This window comes from Megascapheus bottae, chromosome 17 (genome assembly GCF_031878675.1).
Source record: "Megascapheus bottae isolate mThoBot1 chromosome 17, mThoBot2.hap1, whole genome shotgun sequence".
NCBI classification, from domain to species: Eukaryota; Metazoa; Chordata; class Mammalia; order Rodentia; family Geomyidae; genus Megascapheus; species Megascapheus bottae.
In genome coordinates, this window is record NC_143525.1 from 4,831,585 (window position 1) to 4,847,896 (window position 16,312).

The window sequence follows — 16,312 nt, forward strand, 5'->3', positions numbered from 1 at the left end:
CTGGTAGAATACCTGCCTAGCAAGCACAAGATTCTGAGGTGAAACCCCAGGATTGCCCTCAACCCTACCATGAGTGGTATGAATCTGTTATCCTAATATTGAGGAGCTAAGGCAAAAGGATCATGAATTTGAGACCAGTCTGGGATATATAATGAGATATTCACTAAAACAATTAAATAAGCCTATAAATAGTAAGTAAATTTTGAATAAAAATTAAGAATGAATAATCTACATGTATCATTTCCTTTGAAATAAGGATCGCTATGGACAGTAACATAATCAAATATGCCAGCAATGTTTTGGCTTAAAATTTTATTTGGTAGTACTAGGTATTGAACTCAGATCCTTTTACCTGCCAGACAGGCATTCTCCACCTGAGCCATACTTCCATCCCATTCCCCTCCCCCCCCTTTTTTGCCAGTCCTGGGCCTGATCACTGTCCTTGGGTTTTCTCAAGGCTAGAGCTCTACCACTTAAGCAACAGCACCACTTCCGGCTTTTTTCTATGTATATAATACTGAGGAATCGAACCCAGGTCTTTGTGCATGCTAGGCAAGCACTCTACCACTAGGCCAAACTCCCAGCCCCTTCCATCCCCTTTTTGCCTTGGTTATTTTCAAGGTCAAAATCTTGCTTTCTGTTGGGTCTGGTCTAGGCTGTGATCTTCCTACTTGTGCTTCTCCATGTTATGTTGTCATTGCTAGAACGATCCCATCATATCATTACATTAACATGCCACTGTAGTTTTTTTGCTACCTCCATCAGTGTCTCCTCTGGTAGTTCAGGAGCTTCAAAGGTAATGAGCCCCTCCAGGCTTGGAGGTGAAGCACCATAAGGCACATATCTCAGGCTGGGAGCTGCCTCTGCTCCTGGTGGAGAAGAGCCCAAGCCTGGCCCAGGTGGGGAACCCATACACACTCGGCCACTTGCAGAGCACAGGGAGCCTCCAGAGCTGCTGGATCCAACTACAACACAAGACATACAGCACAATGTCCAGAGTTAGGTCAGAAGGGCATCTACACCCACTCCTTGTATTTATTGAACAAAACTTCCTGAAGTAATAAAAGTTCAAAGAAAAATCCTTAAGCCTTTAACCTATCTGAATGCATAGTTGCTTTTTGTTTTGGCACTGATTCTGGGGCTTGAACTTAGGGCCTGGGCACTGTTCCTGGGTTTTTTTGCCCCAGGTTAATGTTCTACCACTTGAACTACAGCCCCACTTCTAGCTTATTTATTTATTTATTTTTGCAGTTTAGTGAAGATAAGAGTCTCATGGAGTCTCCTGCCTGGGCTGGTTTTGAACCATGATCGATCTTCAGATCTCAGCCTCCTGAGTAGCTAGGATAACAGTGGTAAGCTCTTGGTAGCAAACAGATGCTGCTATTTTTGCAAGTTTATTTTTATTCTGTCTGTACGTATGTTATAGACATCATTATATCTAGTTTTATATATTGTTCTAAACAAATTTCTTTAATAGACATTTCTCCTTGTTCCATAGGCTTCATAATTATAAAATTTTATACAGTGGTTCACTGATTTTAATATTATCTAGAATCATTACTTTTGAATTTTTGTATTACAAATATCACTGTAATAAAATGCAGTGTTTCCTTGTGAATGATTTCTATATGATAAATACTCCAAAGTGGTATTATAAACAGGAATGGATTTTCTATAGTTCAAATGGACATCTTTAGTGCTTTACCTAAGAATTACCATATACTTTTTTTTTGTCGGTCATGGGGCTTGAACTGTGGGTCTGAGCACTGTCCCTGAGCTCTTCAGCTCAAGGCTATCATTCCACCATTTGAGCCACAGTGCCACTTCCAGTTTTCTGGAGATGAGTTTCACAGACTTTTGTGCCCCGGCTAGCTTTGAACTTTGATCCTCAGATGTCAGCCTCCTGAGTAGCTAGGATTACAGACATGAGCCACCAGCACCCGGCCTACCTACTTTATTTATTTTTTAAGATTTTATTTAAATTGATTTTTATATCATATTTCAAGTCATGTTTAACAAACAAGTATTCAAGAAGGGTTTGTCTATATACAATCACTGGCACATACATTTAGAATTAAAATTAAGCTGAGGGTTTATATGGCATAGATACATATCAATTTATATAACATTATGTCTATAGAGTATATATCCCATCATATATTTTTATGTCTATGTAGTTACGTTTATAACTCTGAGGCCATATCTATAACCTACTTTATTTTTATTTATTTTGGGGTCATGGGGCTTGAACCCTGGGACTGGACACTGTCCCCTGAGCTCTTCAGCACAAGGCTACCACCCTATCCTTAAGCCACAGCTCCATTTCCCATTTTCTAGTGATTAACTGAAGATAAGAGTTTCATGGCTTTGTAGTGCCAGGCCTGGCTTTGAACCTCAATTCTCAGATTTCAGCCTCCTGAGTAGCTAGGATTACAGGTATGAGTCATAGCACTCAGTTCCTACCATGTATTTTCTAAAAGCATCATTAACACAGAACTAAACCTCAGTAATACTGGCCCTTACACTTCTAAAACAACTGACATATTTAATAGCTGTGAAACATTACACATTCTTAAAGTGATTTATTTATTATTTAATTAAGATTTAAACCTGGTGTCTATAATCCTAGCTTCTCAGGAGGCTAATATCTGAAGATCATGGTTCAAAGCCCCTCTCCTTTCCGAGTCAGACATGGAGCTCCATTAGTAGATTGCTATCCCTGAGCAAAAATAGCTTAAGGACAGTCCAAGTCTGAATTCAAGCCCTAGTACCAGCACCAAAAGAAAAAAACAGACTTAAAAATTTCCTTAAATGAGGCTTTAGATGTACTTCCTATTATCTATTTCTATACTGTTTATTAATCTACTGATATTGTGATTAATATCAATTTGAATAGAAAGATTAAAAGGACACAAGAAACAATACATGTGATGACATCTACTGATTTAAAATTCAGTCTGAACACTTTTTTAATTTTTGAGAAAAAATCTACTAGTCTAATTAAACAAGTATAAACAAAAAAAAGTTTCTAAAAAGCAACTAAAAGAGCATCTCATTTTCAAAATAATTTACTGGATATACTAAAATAAAGCTTTGATGTATGAGCTGAGAAGTTTAACAGTACCATGAGTTTTAGAACTTACACAATTATTCCTCACCTGAGGTGGTTCTTGCTCTCAGGACCATATGAGTGCAAGTGGGGGCTGTGGCACTGTGTGGAGGAGAACCAACAGTAAAGAGGACAGCCCTGGAACTTGCTGCTGTGCCTGCTGGCAGTGTCAGCATAACACCACAGGCTCCTGTAGGAGCTACAAGAAAGAATTTGTCAAATGCTGTATTAGTGGACAATGTTATTATTTGTGAGACTATAGGGACACTTTGACTTTTAATTGTTTATAATTCAATGTAATTTAAAGTATCTTAGAGCGGGATTTGGTGGTGAACACCTGAAACACATTTACAAACATAACTATTAAGGAGGCTAAGATTTGAGAAGAAAAATTCAAAATACTCTTATCTCTAATTAATCAACAAAAACCTGAAAGTGAAGATGTGACACCAGCTATAAATTAAAAGCTAATAACAAAAGACCCTGAGCTCAGGTGGCTTACACCTATAACCCTAACTATTCAGGAGGCTGAGATCTGAGGATCAAGGTTCAAAGCCAGTCTGGACACTAAAGACTGAGAAACTCTTACCTCTGGTTAACCACCAGAAAACTGGAAGTGGTGCTGTGGCTCCAGGGGTACGGTGGGTGGTAGCCTTGAGCTGAAGAGCTCAGGGACAACGCCCAGGCCCAGAGTCTAAGCCCTAGCTTAGACAAAAACAAAACAAAACAAAAACAAAAAACCCTGATCTCAAGTCTTAGTACCAAAAAATGAATTACACCTGAACTTCTCCCTAGAAACCATGCAGCAAGCCAAGAATATAGTGAAATATTAAGTATGACAGCATTTTCTTTAGATTGGAAATCATTTCAATCAGGTATTTGTCCCAGATATTTCCTTCCTGGGTGTTCAGAGGGTGAGTTAATTATAAAAACAGTGAAAACAAGAACAATTAAGTTCAAAGAGTGAATCAACTCCCAAATGTGAGTGTATTTAATAATCACAGAGAGACTTCTAGAGTTTATTACCTGAAAATGTGAATAAACAAGCCTGAGCTAGGGTCTAAGCTTCTATTTTGTTCTTTTTTTTTTGGTACAAAAACATGTTAATTTAGATACAAGTGGTCTATAAATTTAAAGGCCCAGGAACTATGGGTCTTTATAGGATCTAGTTGCTATAAAAAGAAATGCTGTAGCTAGGCACACTGGTGGCTAATGGCTATAATCCTAGCTACTTAGGAAGCTGAGATTTGAGGATTGTAGTTAAAAGCCAGCACCAGCATGGAAGTCTGTGAGACTTATTTCAATTAAGCACCAGAAAACCAGAAGTGCCACTGTGGCTCAAATCGGTAGAGTGCTATCCTTGAGCAGAAGAGCTCAGGGACAGTGACTACGCCCAGTATTCAAGTCCTATGACTGACAAAAAGAAAAAGAAAGAGAAAGAAAAAGCTGGAAGTGGTGTGGTTCCTCAAGTGGTAGAACTCTAGCCTTGAGAAAACCCAAAGGCAGTGGTTAGGCTCTGAGCTAAAGCCCAGGACAAAAAAAAAAAACAAAAAAAATGGTTTTTTGTTTTTGGGCGGTGTGAGGTTTAGACTTGGTCTGAGTGCTGTCCCTGAGCCCTTCAGCTCAAGGCTACCACCTTACCTCTTGAGCCATAACCCCACTTCCCACTTTTCTAGTGGTTAACTGGAGATAGGAGTCTCCTGGTCTTTAGTGCCCCCTCCCCCCTCCCCCGGGGCTGGCTTTGAACTGGGACCCTCAGATCTCAGCTTCCTGAGTAGCTAGGATTACAAGGTGTAAACCACCGAGCCTGATAGACTTCTGATCTTCAAGATACTGAGCAAACCTCTGATTTAACAATTACTGAGAAGATGAAACAACAGAGATAACCTCCAGAAGTCTAAGAAAATATACTTGTATTGTTTTAAGCTATTAAGCTTTATTAAAATGTGGTAAGGAACTATATATATGCCAACAAATTATATGCCCCCAAAGAAACTACATTTTTCTTACCTATATCCATTGGTCTTTCTGTGTTTAAACTATCTGTGTTGCCCAGGTATCCACCTAATGGTGCTTTTACTTGCTGATCCGATAACTTTCCAGTACTGACAGACCTAAAAAGAGCATTGATGTTAATAATGGCAAAGCAGAGACAGGTTAATAGGAAGTAAAAGAACTAAAAAACAGATGCCAACAATTCTAAAACCTAATTAAAAGATGGAAATAGAATAGCCAAGAAGTTACACAATATTAGGAAGCATCTGGGATTTTCAGACACTCTAAACGTACAGCGCATATTATTAGTCATATAGCATAAACCAGCAACTTAGGTGGCCTGGTGCCTTTTATAACAGAAATATGTTCATTTTGCTGTTATAGTTTCCATTCTAAGGTTAGAGGGTAATCAGTCTTTTACCTGCCAAACATTGCCTTGCTCTGCTGCTCAGATCGATGCCTCTCACTTCCTTGTACTAACAGGCAATGGGAACATTCACGTGGGTCATTCCCATCTTTGGATTGCCCTTCAGCAGGCCCATGACGAGTAACCAAAGCTAACAGGTTGGAAGATGCTTGTGTTTTAGGGATTTTGAAAGGAGCTGTGGTCTAAAAAATATAAACTCATTAATATGATGCAAGAAGGTTCAGAATTGACAAGATTTTGGTCAAGGTTGTATAAATTTTAGAATTAGAAGTGGGTTGAAATACTGGCTTGACATTCAACAGTTCATTTATACCTTCTAAGCCTCAGAAAGCTCTTCTCTCCCCCTCACCTCTTTCTTCCTTTGCCAGTCCTGGCACATGAACTGAGGGCCTGATCACTGTCCTTGGGCTTTTTCCTCAAGGCTAGCACTTTGCCACTTGAGCCACAGCACCATTTGCAGCTTTTTCTATGTGTGTGGTACTGAGGAATCGAACCTGGGTCTTCGTGCATGCTAGACAAGCACTGTACCAGTAGGCCAAACTCCCGGTCCAAGACGGCTATTTCTAATCATGAATGCTTTCCCAAACCCACCCACATTTTAAATATATATCTTCAGAAAAGAGGAAGAAGGGACTGAGTCTACTTAAGGTATACTGTGTGCATATGTGTACATGTCAGAATGTAATTTCCTTGTACAGCCAACTGCTGCCAATAAAAACATAAAAAAGGAAAAGAAAAGAAACACACCTTAGTAGGAGAGCCAATAATTGTTGGTAAAGGGGTTTTAAAGAACCAATCAGAACTCCGTGGAGAGGATCCCATGTGCTTGGTGGGAGAGGTTCCAAGGCTACCTGGCCGACTTGGCTGAGGTGAGTAGTTGTACCCAGCTCCAGCATGGGATGGGCATACAGGATCAGAGTGCTGCTTTCTGAGCTTCTGCTTGTTCTGATAGATATCAGTGAGGGTAGGGGCGCTCTGCAGTCTAGCACCCAATAAGAGAGACTGTGGTGACTGAGTCTGTGGCACTGGAGAACCTATCAAGAAAATGAATGCAATATGTGAAGAAGTGTAGGGTGAAAACAGAAAACAAGGAAATTTTTATTTATTTATTTAATTGTATTTTATTGTCTGGGTAACGTATAGAGGGGTTACAGTTACATTCATCAGGTAGTAGGTACATTACTTCTTGAACATTGATATTCCTTCTCATGTTTTTGTCCCACTTCCCCTCCCCTCACCCTTTCCCAATCATGTTTTTTTCCCCTTCTCTTCCCTTCCCTATTTATTCTTCTTTCTTTTTTGGCCAGTCCTGGGGCTTAAACTCATGGCCTGAGCACTGTCATTGAGCTTTCTCAAGGCTAACGCTCTACCATTTGTGCCACAGCACCACTTCCAGATTTTTCTTTATACATGGTACCAAGGCTCATGCCTATTATCCTAGCTACTCAAGAGGTTGAGATTTGAGGATCATGGTTCAAAGACAACCTGGACAGGAAAAGTCAGTGGGACTTTTATCTCCAATTAATCACCAAAAAGCTAGAACTAGAGGTATGGCTCAAATGGTAGAGTACTACCTTTGAGTGAAAATGCTAAGGGACAATACCCAGGACCAGTGTTCAAGCCCTTGTATTAGAACAAAAATAAATTACATTAAAAATATTAAATCAAAAGCAGGAGAGGAAATATTTTATGTTAATTCCATTGTTTTAATAAGACTGGAAAACATAAATCAATTGTAATAAAATTCAAATGATTAATACAGCAAATAAGTTTTCCTACCTGAGGAGTTTCTACTCCTAGATTCATGGCCCTGAGGATGCCCACAGCAACACTGACTGCACTGTTCTGGAATAGTACCAACTATGAAGAGAGATTGTAAAAGAATAAGAAATTACAAACAAAGTATGGAAACAGGCAATACATGTACAAATTGCTTACTGTATAATAGTTTGAAAATTTTAATTAGCAGTGGTTTAGATTAGTATTTACTGAGACCAATGTGGAAGGCCCTGGGCACAATGAAATTAAAATAATGCTATATCATCAGATTTGAAACAGCATTAAGGAGAAGGCCATGTAAGGAAATAAATGCAAATAATAGATAAGTGTATAAGACTGAAGAAATTAAAAGCAATATAATGGCTGGGAACCTATGGCTACATTTGTAATCCTAGCTACTCAGGAGACTGAAATGTGAAGACTGAGGTTTGAAGCCAGCCTGGGCAAGAAAGTCCTTGAAACTTTCTCTCCCATTATTCGCCAAGCCATAACTAGAGCTGTGGCTTGTTACAGAACTAGTCTTGAGACAAAAAGCTTAGGGACAGTGCCTAGGCCCTGAGTTCAAGCCTTAGTACAGGCACACATGCACACACACACACACACACACACACACACACACACACACACACACACACACGTACCTGCACACAAAGCTGAAATACAAGAATTTGTACAAAGTGCTTAGTGCTGTGGAGCTACAGGGCACAGATGACTGACAGCTAAGTTGTATTGTCTGGTCACTCCAAGACAATGACTAATTCAGCATTGTTGAAGTAGGTACAAGAATTCTTGGTGCCGGGAATTTGACTTCATGGTAGAAGTGCTTGCCTGGCATGCATGAAGACCCGGGTTTGATTCCTTGGTACCATATGACACAGAAAAAGCTGGAAATGGTGCTGTAGCTCAAGCGGAAGAGCACTAGCCTTGAGGAAAACCCAAGACAGTGCTCAGGCCCTGAGTTCAGTCCCCGGGACTGAAAAGAAAAAAAAAAGTCCCTTTGGCTGGGAGTTTGGCCTAGTGGTAGAGTGCTTGCCTAGCATGCATGAAGACCCAGGTTCAATTCCTTGGTACTACATACATAGAAAAAGCCAGAAATGGTGCTGTGACTCATGTGGTAGAGCTCTAGCCTTGAGAAAGCCCAAGGACAGTGCTCAGGCCCTGAGTTCAAGGCTCAGGACTGGCAAAAAAAAAATTGGCTTTTGACAAGCTAGTACTTGCTGTAGTCTGGATAAAATTTTCTGAAAACTACTACAATCTGAGATTCTTCTAACCCAAATTCCCCTCTTTATGCATTTCTTTTTCAGGTGTCAGACCAGCACTTTGGTCTGTGGGCCTCCTTTCAGCCTTCTCTATCCCCCTTTGGCTTTTAACAAGTTTTTCCTGTTAGTCTCTGGCATGATAAGGTCTTTGCAACCATCTCCCTGGGAAATCAAACTGATATATGGAGAAGGTTTCAAGGAATTTACATAAACAAGAGATAGATCTATAACAAGAAGGGGCATTGTCAAAGTGGCAAAGTAGTGGCCTTCTCCTTGACTACAAAGTTTGGATTTTGCCTTTAGTGCCTCAGGTGTTGCTACGGGAATAAGGAAAGAGCAATATGTTGTTGGAAGATTTCTCAAGTAAATAGCTAAGACAGGGCTGGGAGTGTGTCCTAGTGGTAGAGTGCTTGCCTTAGCATACATAAAGCTCTGGGTTGGATTCCTTGATAGCACATATACAGAAAAAGCCAGAAGTGGTGCTGTGGCTCAATTAGTAGAGCTCCTTGAGAAAGCTCAAGGACAGTGCCCAAGCCCCTAAGTTCAAGCCACAGGACTGACAAAAAAAAATAGCTAAGACCATTTCAACAGGTATTAAAAGAAATTTAAGTTTTGTAAATGTATTATCACAGGGTCTCCTGTGAAGTCATGACTATAGATGGAGTATTCTGTTCTTCCTACCACTTCAGTGCCATTTTTCATAGATGCTACATAATCAGTGGCTTTTTGTTTTAGGTTCTCCTTGTTACCATAAAAGACCCTATGGGTGGCTGGGAGTTTGGCCTAGTGGTAGAGTGCTTACATAGCATGCGCGAAGACCTGGGTTCGATTCCTTAGTACCACATATATACAAAAAAAAAAAAAAAGCCAGAAGTGGTGCTGTGGCTCAAGTGGTAGAGCTCTAGCCTTGAGAAAGCCCAAGAACAGTGATCAGGCCCTGAGCCCAAGCCCAGGACTGGCAAAAATCCCCAAAACAACGACAACAACAACAAAACCCTGTAGGTGAGGTGGGAAGATATAAAACAAAGCTGCTGCTGCATTTCCATAGGAAGGCTTCTGGTAGATGTGATTCAAAGCTACTGTATTTTAATCCTCATACACATAAGTGATAGTGGAGTTGGCATTTAATGCCTAAGACTTCTTCTTAGGTTTAGAATCCAGATATAGTGAAGATACTTTTGACACATATTAACACTATTATATTCCCAGGTTTATACAGAGATTCTCAAGGGGGATTTGGGTGTGGAATAGAGTGGGTAAGAAAGGACATAGCGTCTCCTGGGTTCACATGACTGCTATCAGAAACCAATCTTTCTATACAGAGTATACATGTCAAATTGGTTTTAGTGAAAAAAAGGTTAAAACAACTGCTTTAAACTTTCCTTACCCAAAGGGGAAGGTGAATAAGGTCTGGAAGACCCAGTAGAGAGTCTTCTCCCAACTGTCTGTACTGTGTCTGCAGGTGCTGGGGAGCAGGACCCCAGTCGGAGGAAACCCATGGGACTGGTGTTAGACCTTCGTACTACTGCAGATCTGAAAAGTAAAAGAGAATTACTCTCTTTCTTGTAGGATCTAGATTTATCTGTCTTGTTTATTTTCTTGAAACTTCTTAACAATGTCATGAAGAAGAATTTTTGTTTTTGTTTTTTTAAGTCATACCAGCAAGGTGCTGCTGGCGCAAGCCTGTAATCCTAGCTACTCAGGAGGTTGAGATCTGAGGGTCTTCGTACAAAACTAGCCTGGGTAGGAAATGTCTGTGTAACTTTTTTTTTGTCAGTTGTGGGGCTTGAACTCTGGGCCTGGGTGCTATCCCTGAGCTCTTTGAGACTCTTACCTCTAATAAACCAACAAGAAGCTGGAAATGGAGCTGTGGCTCAAGTGGTAGAGCACTATCCCATAGCAAAAAAGCCCAGAGCAGCACCTAGGTCCTGAGTTCAAACCCCAGGCTTAGAACAAAATAAAGTATAAAATGGTAATGATGTTTCCCTCTCTTCTATCTTCTACTATTTAGCACTTCCTTAATCCTGTTTAAAATGGTTATCACTAGCTGGTGCTGGTGGCTCATGCCTATAATCCAAGCTACTTAGGAAGCTGAGATCTGAAGATCGTAGTTCAAAGCCAGCCTGGGTACTAAAGTCTGTGAGAATTTTATCTCCATTAAACAACTAGAAAATGGGAAGTGGAGCTGTGGCTCAATGGGTAGGGTGATATCCTTGAGCAGAAGAGCTCAAGGACAGCACCCAGGCCCAGAGTTCAAGTCCCACAACTGACCAAAAAAAAAGTCATCACTTATTTTACTTTCTAGTGTATTCTTCCAGAGTTCCTTAATGCATAAGGAACAAGCTGAATACATATTATTTTCACTGTCTTTTAACATGAAAACTGATATATGACAGCTTTTTTCAATCTCATGCCTTATATCTCCTTTCTACTCTTAAAAATTACTCAAGAGCTGGATGTCAGTGGCTCATACCTGTATTCCTAGCTACTCAGGAGGCTGAGATCTGAGGATCAAAGTTGAAAGCCAAGGGGCAGAACAGTCCTTGAGATTCTTATCTCCAATGTATCACCAAAAAGCCAGAAGTAGAGGTGTGGCTCAATTTGTAGAGCCCTAGCCTTGAGCAAAAGAGATCAGGGACAGTGTCTAGGTCCTGAGTTCAAACCCCAAGACCTGCGCACACACACACACACACACACACACACACACACACACACACACACACACAAAATTACTGAAGAAAAATCACAGAAGGAATGGTCATATGTTGTCTATCACATAATGGAATCTAAACCTAAAAGATATACATATATACACATACATACACACATATACATACACATATATATGTACATACATACATATACATATATGTATACACATAGAAAACATCACTGCAATTGTGGGGCTGTTTCAGGAGAAGAACAAGGAAAGAATGAAGGATGAATAATACTGAAATATATTATACTTATGTATTCATAGATCATAAGGAAACTTACTAAAAACGATTTAATAAAAATAAAATTAGCAAACCGGGTGCGGTGGCTCACATCTGTAATCCTAGCTACTCAGGAGACTGAGATCTGAGGATCACGGTTCAAAGACATCCTGGGCACTAAAGACCATGAAACTCTTTATCTACAATTAACCAGTAGAAAACAGGAAGTGGGGCTGTGGTTCAAGGGATAGGGCGGTAGTCTTAAGCTGAAGAGCTCAGGGGCAGTGCCCAGGCCCAGAGTTCAAGCCCTATGACTTCCAAAAATAAAAATAATAAATAAAATTAGTGAAGGTAGTTGGGAGGCTAAGATCAGGAGGATCACATTTCAAGAACAGCTTGGGTACATACTTGAAAATCCTTAACCAATAGCCTGGAACTGTGGTTCATGACTGTCATTTATCTGAGTTATATTTTAGATCTAGTTTCCACATGAGACAAAACCATGTCACTCCAACCATGGATTATCTCACTTAGCATGGTTTGTTCTACATCTATTCATTTCCCTGAAAATGACATAATCTTATTCTAACAGATGAGTAACATTCAATTGTTTTATTACACATTTTATTAATACATTCATGTGTTTCTTTAACTTGGCTAATGCTAATGATGCAGCAGTGAACATGAATGTGCAAGTGTCTTTACTGTATCCTTAATTGTAATGATCTGGGTAGATGCCCAAGAGTGGTATGGTTGGGTCATAAGTTTAGTTCTACATTTAGTTTTTGAAGAATCTCCAAACCTCCTTTCAGAGTAGTTGTACTAGCTTACATTCCCACCAAGAGTGCAATAGGGTTCCTTTTCCCCACATCCCTATCATTTGTTTTTGTTTGAATTCTTGATGGTAGCCAGTCTAACTGGGGCAAGATTAACCTCAAAATTGTTTTGATTGGCATATCTTTCTTTTATAGCTAGGGATGTTGAACATCTCCTCATGTGTCTATTTACCATTCTTGATTCTTCTGAGAAGTCTCTTAAGCTCTTTTGCCCATGTATTGATTGGTTTTTTAGATGGGGAGTGGTGTTAGTTTTTAGAGCTCCTTGTATATTTTGGATATATTGCTGGTGAAGATTCTCTCCCAGTCTGTTGTTGGCTGTCTCTCTCTAGTAACTATATCCTTTGCTGTGCAGGAACTTTTTATTTTGATGTAATCCCATTTGTCAAGTCTCTCCTATTTGCTGTGCCCCTAGGACTATTTAAAAAATTCCTACCTATGCCTGCAAGTTCTAATGTTTCTCCTACTCCATCTTGTAGTGGTTTTAAAATTTCCAAATTTTTTTTCAAATTTTCAATTTTTTTTTTGTGGGTCATAGGGCTTGTCTTGGCCTAGAGCTGTCCCTGAGCTCTTTAGCTCAAGGCTACCTCCTTCCCCCTGGCCTGGGTGTTGTCCCTGAGCTCTTCAGCTCAAGGCTACCACCCTACCCTAGAGCCAAGCCCCACTTCCCATTTTCTAGGTTTTCTAGAGGTTAATCTGAGATAATATAAGAGTCTCAGGTCCTTTTGTTCTGGGATGGCTTTGAACAGTAATCCTCAAATCTTAGCCTACTGAGTAGCTAGGATTACAGGCTGAGCCACCAAGCCCTGCCTCCAGTCTATCTTGAGGTTGCTTTTCCCAGTAAGATCTGGTGTTTTATTACTGTAGCCTCATCTCCAATCTAGCATTTTGTTGGTTAACTCACAGGCTTTTCTCTCAAGGGTGGCTTCAAATCATGAACCTAAATCTCAGCCTCCAGAGTCTGTAGATTATAGACCCAAGACACCAGCACCCTGCCTTTATTAATTTGTAGTTTTGGTGTTTAAATTCAAGATCTTGTGCTTTTTAAGCAGTGCCCTATTATTTAAACTACTATTTTACTCTAGTCCTTTTTTGTAATACTTTTTCATTTTATTTTTGGCCAGTCCTGGGATTTGAACTCAGGGCCTTGGTGCTATCCCTGAGTTCCCCCCGCCCCTCAAGAATAGCAGTCTACCATTCAAAGCACAGCTCCATTTCTGGCCTTTTGTGGGGGGGAGGTTAATTAAAGATAAATATCTCACAGACTTTCCTGCCCAGGCTGTCTTCAAACTGAAATCCTCAGAGCTCAGCCTTCTGAGTACGTAGGTTTACAGTCATGAGCCACCAGCTCTCAGTTTTCATAGCCATGCGCTGGTAGCTCACGTCTGGTGGCTACTCAGAAGGCTGAGAGCTGCAGAATATAGTTCAAAACCAGTCCAGACAGGAAAGCTCATGAGAATTATATATATATCTGTATATTTTAAATAACATCATTAACAAAAAATGTTAAGAAAATAAAAAGAATAAAGATATTAATTTACCTTGGAGAACCATGTGGATTTGTGCCAGAGCTGGAAGTAGATGTGAGATTCTGTTCGATGCGTTGATAATTCCTTATTTGAGTAGGAACTGGAATTGGGGCTGTTTCACTGTGAGGTGATACAGTAGGCTGACACTGTCTATTAGTTTATTGAAAAAAGAAAGAAATATATGTAAGACATGAGAAAATTCTCAACATTCCTGGCAATAAAGGAAATACAAATAAAACAACTGTGAGATTCCATTTTACCCAAGTAAGAAAGCCTGACCAACATTGACAATTTGAATACTAACAAATGCTGGCAGGAATGGGGGAAAAAAGAACCCTATTACACTGCTAATGGAAATGTAAACTAGCAAAACTACCCTGGATGGTGGTTTGGAGGTTTCTTAAAAAACTAAAAATAGGGGCCGGGAGTTTGGCCTAATGGGTAAAGTGCTTGCCTAGCATGCATGAAGACCCGGGGTCTATTCCTCGGTACCACATACATAGAAAAAAGCTGGAAGTGGTGCTGAGGCTCAAGTGGTAGAGCTCTAGCCTTGAGAAAGTCCAAGGACAGTGCTCAGGCCCTGAGCTCAAGCCCAGGACTGGAAAAAACAAAAAACAAAAAAAAAACCCTAAAAATAGTTGGGTGGGTGGCTCACACCTGTAATCCTAGCTACACAGGAGGCTGAGATCTGAGGATCAAGGTGCAAAGTCAGCCCAGGCACAAAAGGACCTGAGATTCTTCAATTAGCCTCTAGAAAACAAGTGGGGCTCTGCCCAAGGTTAGGATGCTAGCCTTGAGCTGAAAAGCTCAGGGAATAGCACCCAAGCCTAGTTGAAGCCCCATGAACCACCAAAAAAATAAAATCACACTTGTATATAAATAACTCCACTAGCATTCCTATGTATGTTCAAGACTAAGAACTATCAATAACCCCCATACCTCCCTCAACAACAACAGGAAAAGTCCACAGGCAGGACTATTTTATCCCTACATTCTGTTATTCATTACTATATGACAGAAAAAATAATTCTAGAAAAATAAGCTGGGCAAAAGAAAAAGAAGTTCAAGAGCAAAGATGACTGGAATGTTTACAAAAGTCATGAATACACCAAACATTTTCAAGAAACTTTCACTATCTGAAGATTGAAACACACTGTACATGTCTCAAAGCACACAACTGATAGGCAGTTTACATTCAAGTGTATTTTTTCCCTTAATTTAGTACTTTTCTTAGGATCTGTGATCAAAGGAACAAGTCTGACACAAAAGCATCGAGAATCATACTGACCAGTCAGGGGCGTCTCAAGGTGTGAGTGAGAGATAGACTATGCCTAATCTTACAGGCTACTTTTATAGGCCACCAGCCATACACAGGTGGCCAATGGAGTTCAGCATAGTTGAATGATGGCTGGGGCAATCACTGAAACCTTTGGTGTTTGAACGGACCAATCATCTCGATGGGCTTCTGGCGCACTGCTCTGACGACAAAGGAAAGGGAGGGATTTTCCTGGCAGGCCAAGGTGGGGTAGGGTGGGGAGGAATTCTGGTAACTCCACCTGCTTTAACTGCTCTTGTAATCTGAGATGTTATCAGGGATTTTACAGCCCCCGCCTCGGGTCAAGTACTCCTTTGTCACGAAGATGTCCCCTATAGAGGGGATGGATTTTGGGGGAAGTCAAGAAAGGGGTCCCTTCAACAATATCCTAAAACATAATATTGGGGATAATACTGTACCTTAACAAAGGTGACTTATTTCATTTTTGTATAGTTCTAAACATTCCACATTTTTCCTGGTTATAAAGATAAAAAGAAGCCTGGTGCAGTGGCTCACACCTATCATCCTAGCTACTCAAGAGGCTGAGATCTGAGGATCAAGGTTCAAAGTCAGCTCAGACACAAAAGGACCTGAGACTCTTATCCCCAATAACCTCTAGAAAATGGGAAGTGGGGCTTGGCTCAAGGGTAGGGTAGTAGCCTTGAGCTGAAGAGCTCAGGGACATCACTCAGGCCAGTTCAAGTCCCATGATGCCCCCAACCCCACAAAAATAAATAAAATGAAATAAAAGGATAAAAAGAAATTACATATTTACTTATTCAATAAATAACAGAAGCTAGTCCAAGCAGAAAAGGTTGTAAGATTCTATTTCCAATACTAGCAATATGCTGGGCTGGAAGTGAGCCTCAAATGATAGAGTGCCAGTCAATCAAACAGGCCAAGCAAGCATGAGACCCTGAGTTCAAATCCCTGTATTACAAAAAAAAAAAAACAGAAAGAAAAAAAATCCCATGTGTAGATATTATTTTCCAGTATCTGTCCATCAATTATTTCTCACTAATAGAATTCAAACTTGATTGATGGTAGTGATGTGACCAGTTAAATTACAACATATTCCAGACTCCCATGTAATGATGGGTAGCCATATGTATCTTTTAGCTAATGAG

General features: G+C 40.2%; 1 protein-coding gene across 1 annotated transcript in view; it reads right to left on the reverse strand.

Moving 5' to 3' along the window:
* Nucleotides 1-16,312, reverse strand: part of Ulk2 (unc-51 like autophagy activating kinase 2) — a 70,669-nt gene that overhangs the window by 8,853 nt on the left and 45,504 nt on the right. Inside the window, exons 15-22 of the mRNA XM_090349465.1 lie at nt 13,883-14,020; nt 9,957-10,102; nt 7,311-7,391; nt 6,279-6,565; nt 5,526-5,713; nt 5,120-5,223; nt 3,159-3,308; nt 757-965 (exon numbers count right to left, since the gene is read on the reverse strand). Coding sequence (XP_090205591.1) covers nt 757-965; nt 3,159-3,308; nt 5,120-5,223; nt 5,526-5,713; nt 6,279-6,565; nt 7,311-7,391; nt 9,957-10,102; nt 13,883-14,020 — 1,303 coding nt within the window. The remainder of the gene's footprint in view (nt 1-756; nt 966-3,158; nt 3,309-5,119; nt 5,224-5,525; nt 5,714-6,278; nt 6,566-7,310; nt 7,392-9,956; nt 10,103-13,882; nt 14,021-16,312) is intronic.